This window comes from Filicampus tigris, chromosome 18 (genome assembly GCF_054856515.1).
Source record: "Filicampus tigris isolate MCC_2025a chromosome 18, RoL_Ftig_1.0, whole genome shotgun sequence".
Classification (NCBI taxonomy): Eukaryota; Metazoa; Chordata; class Actinopteri; order Syngnathiformes; family Syngnathidae; genus Filicampus; species Filicampus tigris.
In genome coordinates, this window is record NC_141234.1 from 8,259,808 (window position 1) to 8,272,072 (window position 12,265).

General features: G+C 42.1%; 1 protein-coding gene across 8 annotated transcripts in view; it reads left to right on the forward strand.

The window, feature by feature from the left end:
• The window catches only part of LOC147132293 (uncharacterized), a 39,842-nt gene that overhangs the window by 11,364 nt on the left and 16,213 nt on the right, over positions 1-12,265 (forward strand). For 7 of the 8 annotated variants that reach the window (XR_015082170.1, XM_086014872.1, XM_086014878.1 and 4 more), the window contains 3 exons: positions 1,985-2,098; positions 2,336-2,404; positions 6,576-6,673. Coding sequence is in view for 7 of the 8 variants with exons in the window: in XM_086014872.1 (XP_085870998.1) it covers positions 1,985-2,098; positions 2,336-2,404; positions 6,576-6,673 (281 nt within the window). In the remaining variant the exon portion in view is untranslated. Of the gene's footprint in view, positions 1-1,984; positions 2,099-2,335; positions 2,405-6,575; positions 6,674-6,802; positions 6,901-12,265 lie in introns of all 8 variants that reach the window. The other variant, XM_086014879.1, reaches the window with a different exon arrangement.

The window sequence follows — 12,265 nt, forward strand, 5'->3', positions numbered from 1 at the left end:
CCAAAGACACGCCCCGCGACCCTTGTGAGGAGAAGCGGTACAGATAATGGATGGATGGGTTTACTTTTGCTGAACATTTGACAGCTGTAATACCAGTGTTAACCACACGACGGCAGCCATCGCTCACCAGCGACTCCAACGCTTGAGGCTGGCGTTGTGAAGAAGAGCGAGAGCGCATCATGGCTACTACGAGATCGACCTCGGAAGTACAGAAGTCCACAGTGTTGATAGTTCGTTCAAAGTACATTTGGGTTTAGTAAATTTGTGTCCGCCAAAAACACAAATATATTCAACGCGCATTGTGTCTCAATTGGACAAGCGGCCGTTCTTAAGAAGTCTCCTTCGAGAGGGACAAACTTTACTGTCCTAATTAGGACTGGCATACAGGTGAGTGAACCTGTCAGAAATCTCAGTAAATGGCTATTTTGTGTTGTTGAACATTGTATCCATACTAGTTGTATTGGAAAAATAAATTATATTACGGTACTGTTCTGTACATTGGCTCAATGCGCACCCTCAGTGACGCTGAATTTAAAAAAAAAAAAAAAAAAAAAAACAATAATAATGTGGGTCCTTCGACCATTTAAGATGCCCATCCCTGGTTTAGGCCAACGCCCTGAAATTGGGCTATACTGGAAAATAGTAGGCTCCACAGAAAATATTGATAGTTTGGGACCAATTTGGACATTGTCACTAGTTGGTTCTTTGTTCAGTTATTTTGCGAGGATAGTTTATTTGCACTGTTCTTCAAGGTATACACAGACTAGTGTGGGAGTGTTGTCCCATGAAAAGATACAATCAATTATTCATTCCCATAACAGTGCTGTCACTTTAGTGAAATAGCCCACTCTATATGTTTTCAGATGCTCTTGACAGGAAAGGCACGTTTTAAAACCATGTTTTGGGTGTCCATTTTTAAATATATATTTCTTGTGCAGGTGTGTAGCTTTGCTGTCCCAATATACATAGACAAAATCGGATTCCCATGTAAATGCTATTGTTGTATTTGCTCTGTTGCATTCCCTCTTTTGTCGCCGTCTGTCCCCTCTCACTCCTCTTTCTGTCCGACAGCAAAACTGTTCCGGCAGCCGAAAAGCAGGACAGGTTTGGGGGAAAAAAGTACAATATCTGTTATGTTATGGCTTTTCGATTTGTAGAAATTATTATTTTTTTTTTAGGCAAAGACAAAGATAAGGCGCATTTGTACAAGAATGGCCCTTAGAAATAAGGAAAAGACTTGAACATTTTTATTGACCTCTATGACCACCTATGGAGCAACAACGTACTTGGATTGTTACCGACTAGAGGGCCATTGTTGAGTCACTGTTATTGAATCTGTTAACATCCAGAGATATATTACGGCCATTTTGTGCTATACGAGACACTGCACGCTTTATTTATTGCAGCTTTAACGCCGATAGGACGCTTTCAAATCTACCCTTGCAGCCAGTATATCAACATGATGTAGCTATTTATGTCGTTAGATAGCGTTATAGCATTACATATTGCTACTTCAGGGAATGCCTCGGCTGTCCACTTCATCATCCACGACTGTTTTCTAATTACGAAACCCAAGAATTAAAACACGTGAGGCCTGTAAGGTTCAAATCCTTATGTCATAGCCATGGACAGTTTGCAAATTATTGACTCCTTTTGACCCAGTATGCATCCACAGCTTGTAGATTAACCAGAGCTGATGACAGGTCACAAGTCAGTAAAATGGAGAAAATGCAGCTCTTATTTGTCACTGTAGCAACAACACTGAGCAGTGCAGTACAGGCAACTGTAGTTATGTCAAATTCTCACCGAATTTAACATGTTTTGATGTATTGTGATATAATTGAGGAAATATGATTAATATGCATCGTTTCAAAAATATTGTAAGCCTAATAGCATACAATGTAAGTTCAAAATGACTTAGGCAATTATGCTAATATGTTCTCACATTTGTTACTAAAGTGTCATTTTCCTTTCTTTGCCTCAGCTTTTGGCCACATTAAGCAACCGTATCCTGCACATCTCATCACTCTCAAACTCCCTCGTCATGGCTGCAGTACTGCCCGAGGACCTGAAGACAAGCACATAAACGCGCCTGCAGGTATGCGCGCTCGCGCACCGGCAGGTGCAGCCTTCTTTCTGCGCTGTGGCTTTTCATTAACTTGTCTTGTACAATCAAAGTCTGTCAGCGAGAGTGACATGGAGAGAAAGAACACGGGAGGAAATAGAGTTTTCACAGATATGGCTGTGTTGTTGTAGCTGCATCGAAAATGGAACTTCCTTCTCCTGTCTGATAACATTGTTTTTGACTTCTTTTTTTTTTTTTTTTTTTTTTAAGTTGTTGTTGTCGCTCCTGCAGTGTCTCCGGGCCTTTCACGGCCAACACGTCAACAAAACACAAATACAGGTGAGGAAATGTTACAGTGCTTGGGGTGATGTGCATTCTATGCTGTCAACTCATCATAGTTACTGTCCACACTTCATGATAAAAAAACAAAATGCCAAACACACCACTTATTTGACATGTTCACTGCATTGATTCATTACACAGACAAGTGGAAAAACTGATTTAACTCCTTAAAAGAGAAGTCATCCCCCCCCAAAATATCTTTACAAGTTCTATGCAGTCCCACTAGTCCAAACTTGATATTCTGCATGTGCACGTTTGTGTGATCCAGCATCTTGTATTCTTCATTCGTCATCTTGTGTTTCAACTTTCTCTTCTTTTTCCATCTTTCGAATGCTTGTGTTGCTTTAAGTTTGCTTCCCGTGGAAATGCCATCACTGTCTTGACACATACACACACGTCGAGTCACATGTAAGGCGCCGGCGTCTTGACGGGGTGATCTGCCGGTCAATCGGCTGTATTGATTATCGGGACAGCAGAGGTTGGTGGAGCGGCAGCAGTAATTAGGGCTTTTTGGTGTGGATTAGCTGAAAGAAAAGGTCACCTGCTCAACATTGGTGGCAGGACCGCTGGCAGTGACAGGGGAGGGAGGGGGTGTGGATGCGCCTGTCTTAGTGTGTGTTTATCCCTTTTGTTTCGGCCGCCATTGACAGGATCGGATATAAGGGAAGGATATAACTTTGTACAATGCGGCGTGATTTTAGCCATTATACCAGCCGGCAAGTGTTTCTTTGCGTGAGTGTAGTTTGGGAGGTCAGGACACTCTTGAGCTGCGATCTCCACAAATAGGACAGAGGAGTTGCTGCAGGACATACGCTCGCTTTCGTTTGCGTTCTTGCAGGGCTTTGTCAAAAAGAGGAATCAGAATTTCATGCTCAGAAAGAAAGCATCAAGGCAGGATTTTTAGAGGAAAAGGGTGTACCTCGGCTTTATCGCATTTCTTCTTTTATGGGTTTTTATGGTACGCAGGCAAGTCCAAATTTCGAGTTGTGTGTCAGATTTTGCTGTTTAAATGTTAAATTCTCTTTTCTTTTGTGTCAGTTGCGCAGTAATGTAACTGGGAGTAAGGTATAATCAAGCGCGCTTTGTGTTTTATTTAGCAAACTGTGTGAGTGACAGTCTTCATTTCCTCAAAGTGATGTTATGCGATAGCCTCCCATTCCTTGAGAATGAGAACAGATGCTGAAGTTGGTTTTTAATGAGTTTAAAGATGTTCCAAACTATATTTAAAAAAAAAATCATTTGGTCTGCATATTGCACATTTTTGTGGGTCTGGAAGGGGGGTTGTTTACTGAAATAGAAATGATTAAAGGTCATCTAGTGTCCACTTCATTTTTCTTTTACTGACATATCAGCATCATATGCTGCTGATGGTTTGATTTACTTTCATCATTTTTTAACAGAATTCTGGGCTAGCGTAGCTATCGCTATGTCCCGTATAACATATGTTCACAGCATGTGGAACCAATTGTTTCCCAATAAAAAAAAAAAAAAACAGCAATGTGGATGATGAAGAAGGTGTCTGCTTGCGTGCGTTTATGGGGTGTCAGCTCCTCTACAGAGGATCAGAGTGAGGCGGCGGCAGCAGCAGCTGCGGAACATTCGGCATCTCCAACTGCTAAGCTGCAGCACTCCTAGTGGCAGACATGCACAAAACACCCTGCACGTCTGCAAAAATAAACCAGACATGAGGAGACAAGTGCTGATTGAGGGAGCTCATATGCAAGTGTTGCTTTGCTTGGCGTTGCTTTGTGTGGCCCGTGACGCAAGTGTTTGTGTGCGAGGGAGGGCCCGCAAAGTTGCGTGACCTTTCCCCGTCCTTTCTGTCACGTCATGTTCCCTCATGTGTGCAAGAACGCCACTGGAGGGAATGATCTCTTGCCCTGTGTTTACATGTGTTTTGGATTTTGTCCCTGCCTACATGTGAGGCAACGTGCTGCGTGACTTTAAATGCCAGCGAAAATGGCGTGCCAGCAGAGGTTTGGAGGAAGTGTTGTGTGACAATAGCGGAGGGGGGGAGTTGGAAACAAATGAGGGCTAAATAAACCCAAGTCAAAGGTGTGAGTGTGTACTGTATATAGTATGAATATTTATATATTCATCTTTCTTTCTTTTCTTTATATTCTGTCTTTTCTTTATATATATATATATATATATATATATATATATATATATATATATATATATATATATATATATATATATATTATTGCTGTCAAAATTAAAGCGTTAGCTCTGGAGATGAATTTAAATTTCATTACACACTAAACAAAATTAACTCAGTTCACTCAGTTTTATTGACTTCCTGTAGCAGCTGAATTCTGCTCACTGTGCAGCCAAACTGAGAGGAGAATCACTGTCGCAAAGGCGGACATTTACGTAGTTTGACGGCTCATTGGAGAAATCCAAAATAATTTGCACACTTTGCACAGCCAATTTCAAATACCATATTAGGAATACGCCTTTGGTGTATCATTCAACTGTTGTATTTTACAGGAAGAGAATCGTATTCAAGGGTCAAAGAAAGCTATTAGACCAGTCTTTGAATCGGAATATACTTTTATTTTTTTTTTCCACATAAATTCCAAGATTTTACTTAAGTAAATAACAGTAAAAATGTTAATACTATATATATATATATATATATATATTTATTTGTTTATTTTTTTTCCTGCAAAATATTCAGCATGACATTGTGAAATTGCATTCACAAGCTGTCAAGGGCTATTTAGCCAATCAGAACCAACCGCCATTCCTAAAGCGAGCTCTAAAATGTAATTTATGCTAAACATCCTTTAACTATGTTAAAAAAAAAGCACGCAAGGCGCTTACGTCATTGAACATGTTCAGTCGTTCAATAAACAAGACGTCGTTTAACGCTTTGTGATGCATTCGTTGAAATACTGCTCGACTGGGAGACGTTGCATTGCTCTACTCCCTCATAGAAAGCTGTGTGAAGTTTATTTCAACCTAATTTTAAGTTAAACAAACTTGGGTCCTTCCATTATAAAAGTTATAAAAACAAACTGAGTAATTATTCTTGTCATCTACTTGCAAAAGCTGAACTGCTTAAAGGTGGCGTTTGCAATTGAAAAAAAGCAATCAGTATTTGATTTTTGTTTTTTAACGGTCATTAGGACTTCACAGCAGTATATAAGTACAATCAGTTAAAAAAAAAAATCAGTCGTTTGGCTTTAATTTGATATACAAGAAAAACAACCATTTTAAACCAATAACATTGAGTGGTCAGTGTGAGGCTGTTGGGGATGTGTGTGCCAAATAATTGAAACCTCGCAAGTCCTGCCATCTGTCTCTGATTGGTTGTTTTTCCACAGGTGTGGTGGTTTTCTTGTATATCAAATTGACGAGATTAGCGCCACTGAGATTTTACAGATTTATATTGATCCTGTACTGCCCAGTCGTAATGAATGTTTACGCAGCTATAAAAAAAAAATCATTTTTGAAAAGTGCACTCACAAATTTTTTTAAATTTATTTTATTCTTTTTCTACAAATGAATCCAAAAGCATATTCAACACAATACATTGTAAAGACCATAAATTAGCGTCAGCAAAGACAGAACAACCGCGCTCTCGCGGCGTTAGCTTGCGTTATAGAGTTCAGCAGAGGGTCAAAAGTGTCACCATATACATCACAGCTGTAGCAGAACGGCACACACTGTTGCCATAGTGATCAGCCATTTTCTCCCCCCGCTGTGCTAAGCCAAACAGTCGTGTTCGCTCAGATACGACAAAGGACAAAACGGAATTGTGTGCTCTGGCCTAATGCGCGCCTTGTGCGTGGAAAGTGTTTATTTGGCCAGGTGCATCTGCTTTACTTGCAGAGGAGTCGCCGAAGGTGTTTGCAGTGACTATCTGTGCTCTCAGCTGCACGTATGCGTCAGGAAACCTAACAATGAGGCGCTGCCCGCCATGATAAAACAGGCAAAATCATCAGTGTCACAAGCTCCGCTGAACATAATCAGGCTGTGCTAGATGAGCCCTCGGATTCGGGACCACGAGTCATCCGATTAAAAAAAAAAAAAAAATGCACGCGACGGGCGTTTCATCACCGGCGAAACAAAGCCGCCCTGCCCGTCCCACGTGTTCCTGCATCGCCATGGAAAAAAAGCCTGTTTCCCTGGCAACCAAACTGGCTCTCTTTTGTCACAGGGATGAGAGGAGGAGGAGGAGGAGGAGGAGGACAGACACTCAACGCTGACCTCCAGCTGACCTCTATGCAGACATATTGCTTTCTGCTTTACTGGAGGGTACGTTATGATGATGATGGCTTGTTTCTCTACCTGAGCTGAAAAATTCCCTTCCCAACTATTATATTTTGATTTGATGTGGACAAGCTGTAATGGACGCGAACAATGTTTTGGTCACAAAACATACAGACACAACAGAGCGGGTCCAATAGATGGACATCCATTACGTCCCTCTACTGCCCCTAGTGGTGACTTGTGCAGACACTGAAGGTGAACCAAGGAGACAGGTATGGTGACCTGTTTGAGCATTTATTTGACCAGCACACTCTTTGTCCTCCCAAGACAATTCAGTACACTAGTAGAACATCTTACTCGGACTCTACACGAGTAGAACGACTAGGGTGAACTTGGTGAACAACTTCATGATATTAATAAGGTAATCCTGTGCACTAGTTTAGAATTGCATGCTACTGGTGACGTTATAAATTTCTACTAGTTGACATGCTAGTTGCACTAGTATATCAACCTCAAGCTAAATATCAAGTATATTGAATAAATGCTGAAGCAGCTTGCCATAGAGAAGAAAGCCTGCTATTGAATAGCTTGTTAGTGCAGGCGCATGTCAAAGAGACCAAAACGTGCAAAGACACTCGTCCGGCCATAATGTTAATCTTGTGTTCCTCTAATGGCTTTAATGACATATGGAGCACACATTGCCAGCAGTTAGTTCAATGTGAAACCGCTGTTGCCTCCCAAAGGACTCAGCAAGCACTACACGTGAACTCTCCGTTACTAGGAGCACTCATTGTGTGGGGGTCATAGGCTAGCAGACTGGACGTGGCTCGAAACAGGTGCAAGTCCCATGTGTAACGTATACTGGATGTATTATACTTTGTGTACAGTGCAGCACTAATCAAACAAATGTCATTGTATTTGGGAAATTACAAAAAAAAATTACAAGTGACCTCATGATTGAGAGTACACTGTAAAAAAAACACACAAAAAAAACACAATTTGCATTTATTGGGGCTAAAACGTTTGTCTGTCATTAAATTGAGACTGTGTTAAAAACATTTTTTTTAATTTTACCGAAAAATGTCACATTTAAAAAAAATAGTGGTTTACTTCAAAAAATGACTTTAGAAATTACTTCTAATTAATAAATGTTTTATGATTAATATAACTCATTATTTCGATTTCTATTATTTCTTAATTTGGACAAATAGATTTGGGCCAGCTCGCGGTAAATGACTGCATTCAACCTTAGCGACTGTCGAATGGCATTCAGCAGAACACCAACCTTTGTCAAGGCCGTCCAATTCGAGTTTGGAATAAAACCAATTGATACCCATCATATGCCTAAATTTTGTCATTAAAAATATGCATTCCTCACAGGGAAATTAAGGCAAATGCATTTTTTTCAATTAAAGTTCAAACAAAAAAATGCACACCTTTGTTTGGGTCTGCACCAAAATATAACGGGAGCTTCCTTGGGCTACGCACCACTCCCCCCCCAAAATATTGAATGAAAACAGTTAGTAATCCTGCCAAACAACAAACAAATGAACAAAAACACGACGACCTTGACAGAAAAGAATGACTCTCAAAAGATTGTTCTTGCCATGCACTCCAATTTTCTCATTCTGGCCTTTAAAACTTCTGAAGTATCTCTCACTCGCCCATTGGATTCATTTTGTTCTCATCAGCGTTATCTGTTCCCTTTCTCACCTCCCTCACTCGCTTGTCATCCGGCCATCATCATCGGGACTCGCGCCCAAGATATCGGGTTGCTGCTGGCTCCGCGGCGCTGGAAAGTGCCGCTAATGGGCTTTCAAATACTTTATTGTGAACACTTCCTGTCAAGAGGGGGGATAGGATCACCGTTGATTACGTGAGATGGTTACAGAATAAAACATGTTCAGAAAGAGAGGAAATACTGTTGGATATTTGATGAGGGTGGCAGAAAAGAGTTGATTTTTGTATTTTAGCAAAGCGGACCGTTTTGGATCAATCTCAGATCATGTTGGAGCCTGGTTTTGGTGGTACTATAATTCTCCGTCCCTCCTCTTCTGGCACAGGAGGGACAACGCTGCCTCTGCTGGCTGAAAGCGTAAGCGCATAACACTGCCTGGCAGATGAATGATCTCAAGCCGACATATTTATATTCATTTAGGATGGAGGGGGAGGCGAAGCCATCTGTAACGGATGTGATGGGAATATGTGTGTGTTTGTGTGTGTTGCCGTGTGTACCCCCACATGCGTGTTTGAGCATGTGTTCCAAGGTATCCGTCGTTTGTGATGAATTAATCGCGCTTTTGTGCGAGTTGATGCCGTGTTTGTGCATTTGCCGAGTGTGTGTGTGTGTGTGCGCACGCGTGTGTGTGTGTGTGTGTGTGTGTGCGAGCGAGGTCATTCTTCGGTCACTTGTTCAGGCTGTGTGATGAATGAAGAGGAGAGCTGTCTGAAAAGCCAGAGAGATTCGGGAGAAACATTGTTCCACACGCTTAAAAAATGGTCTTGTGTTGTGTCACAGCCTGAGGGGACCCCCCCCCCCCAAAAAAAAAGTCACTGTCAAGACTAGCCAAGTTATAAACCAACAAAATATTAAAATTAGCAGTCTAGTGGTTGTTATGACACCACCCCCCCCCTTCCCTTTTTGTGTCAAAGGTCCAAATGTATTTCTTTGCTTACAAAAGTGGAGTGGAAGCAGTTGTGTTTAGCTTGGCGGACAAATCTGGCGGGGTCAAAGGCATGTGACTCAACCAGGAAGTATCAGGCTGCGTAGACAGGAAGTGAGTGGACCAAACAGGAAGGACCAGGCTACTGAGAGGGCGTCTACATTCACAGCCAACGGTGTCAGCGAGGGGGAATTGAAAAATACTGGCTAATATAAATCCTTAGTTTAGGATTCACTACCACGCAGATAAAGTGAAAATGAAGTGGCGCAATCAAGGTACTTTGATGCCCTCATAAGTGGGCAAGGAGAGGCACTGTTGCCGATACTGTTGAATGTGTTGCTGTTTACCACAGCTCACGCCCAGACGCTCGCGCACAGACGAAACGGCCAAATTCATGGATTCATAGTACCTACATTTTTTTATACACAACACATCCGTCTTGTCTCTGTGTTTGTAGCACTATTTAAGTTCTAAACATCTCTTTTACAATTCCATTATTGCAGGGTTATAATTTTTTTGCATTTTTCATTATAGTTACTTTTTACATTGTAAATTCAGTTAGTCGTAATGAGTTTTTAGAGTGGGTTTAATTGGTTTTTTTGGAAGTGGGGAAATGCTTAGTTTTAGTTTTTTGTTTTTTTTTGTATTAGTTTTTGTTTAATATATGAGGTATTTGTTGAGTGTAAGGGGGAAAAAAGGTCACAAGTATTGTATAATAGAGTAAACTACAATTCCCAGACAACTGTTCGACTTTCACGGTAATACCAAAATAATTAACAACCCCGAAAGTTCTTAAATTAATTGACAAAGATGAAGTCTTTGCTGTAGTTTTAGTTATTTTCATGAATATAAAGTGTAGTTTGTTTTCTTGTTTTTCTCCCATTGATGTTTAAGTCTCCTTGGGGCCTATCTGTGTAAGAATATTCACTGCTAATGCTGTAAAATGAAATGAGAAAAGGCTCAGTAGAAAAATAAGATCTGTATAATGCGGAAATGTAGAGCGAAGGCTTGATGGGACGGGTGAGGAAATGTGTTTGGCACATTGCGGTCAGGCACAAGTGCATTGTGGGATCAATGTCCACACCTCGCTCTAAATTATTCATCCTGTCAGCTGGCCCGCCCGCCATCTTCCCCTGGAAAGCGCTGACCAAAAGCTTCATCCTCACAACCCCAACCATCCCTACGGATCCCCCTTCTTCATCCCTCCTCCTCCTCAGCCATCACTTCCTGCTCTCTCTCTCTCTCTCTCTCTCTCCCCCCCCCCCCCCCCCCCCCCCTCGTTAGCTGCACCGTGATTCGCTCATTTACGAGCTCACCCCTCGCTTGTCTCCCGTACTTGTCCCGGCTTTTCGTCCGCCTTCCTCGTTAGACCTCCGCTCCCACAGATTCACGTTCTAATTCTTCCCCTCCGTCTAGACTCGCCCAATCACTGCCGACTGGGGTGCTGCTGCTGACTAAGATTATAACGCATTGGCTTTGTGCGATGTTTGTGTTTGTGGCTGCGAGGCCTTGGAAGACAGCCACGGCGATCGCCCCCAGAGGCCGAGCGTGCGTCTATTCATCCTCATACTTATGTGTATGCATACGTGCGCGCGATCAACTCGGAGAGCCCCCCGTGTGCGCGTGTGATTCGGTAATTGTGACATGCCTCATACATCATGGCTAGAGCCAGTTTGATTACAAGCACAGGGGCCCGGTGATTAATTGTTGGATTCAGCTTCCTCGCCCGAGTTGTGACACTCGGTCACAGAGCATCTGTACTGACACCCCCTGCACAACCTTACATACTACACACACACACCTATATACCCCCTGCCTTCCCCCTCAAATCTACCCCAACACCTTCTCGCCTCTCCTGCTGTCTAGCAGTCAACTCCGCCTTTCCTTTTGTTTCCTCAGCCTTACCTTCCATCGCAAATTGAGCTAGTCGGCCCGTTGAAAAAGTTACCTTCACCTTTGCAGCCCCATCCCTCATCCTCCCCTAACCTTTCCTTTTCAAGCCGCCTGGGCAACGCCACGGCTCCGTATTAAATAGATCCTCACAGTATTGACCTTGTCACCTTTAGCTTTTACTTCCCAGCAAGGAGAAACAACCCCTTCCGTTATGTCGTACAACTCCACGCCTAATTGTCCAGCCCATCCATCCCAGTTTCGGCACTTGCTCACTTGACAGTCACATTGGGAAGTGAAGCTTTTTCCCAGGTGACGTCACCAGCAAATCACAAGGGCCAATGTGAACAGCGCATTGAGTGACTCCAACCATGGACATTGTCCAATGCAACAAAAAATAATTTACAGTACAGGACTGCATTTCAGCCATAAACGGCTGCGTCCTCTCCTCCAAAATCAGTTTGATCAACCCCATTATGGAAGGATTCAGTGTGGGAATGTATTTATTTTTAAACTGAGGGTAGGTTCCAGACCCACCCACAAGAAGTGATTTTATTTATAGTCACTGGACTGCACTCCGTATATATATATATATATATATATATATATATATATATATATATATATATATATATATATATATATATATATATATATATATATATTGTACCCCACTCACACACTAAACATATTTCCACTTAAAATGTTATTTTTAAAATATTCCTTGGCACCCTTTCACCCTCTCTCACTTGCACAGTTCTCCAAAAATGAGGAGCCCAGTGTGCTTGCTTCAAGTAGTAGCTTGGAATGCATATCAGCTTTTTACTGCATATTTAACTTGAATGATGCGAGATCCATCCATCTGTTGGCGTTTATCCTGAGCGAGTATGGCTTTAACGTGCGCGGCAAACCATGCAGTATTGGATCTCGTTCCAATGTCCAGGTGTACCTCTCAATCCTGGGAGGACCCCAGATTGTTCGGCCCGGATAGATGCGCTCCAGCTGACTCCAGGCCAGCTCGGTGGAGCAAGCTGAGAAGTGCAGGTGTCACATTGCCATGGTTGCCACTAACCCAATTACACCT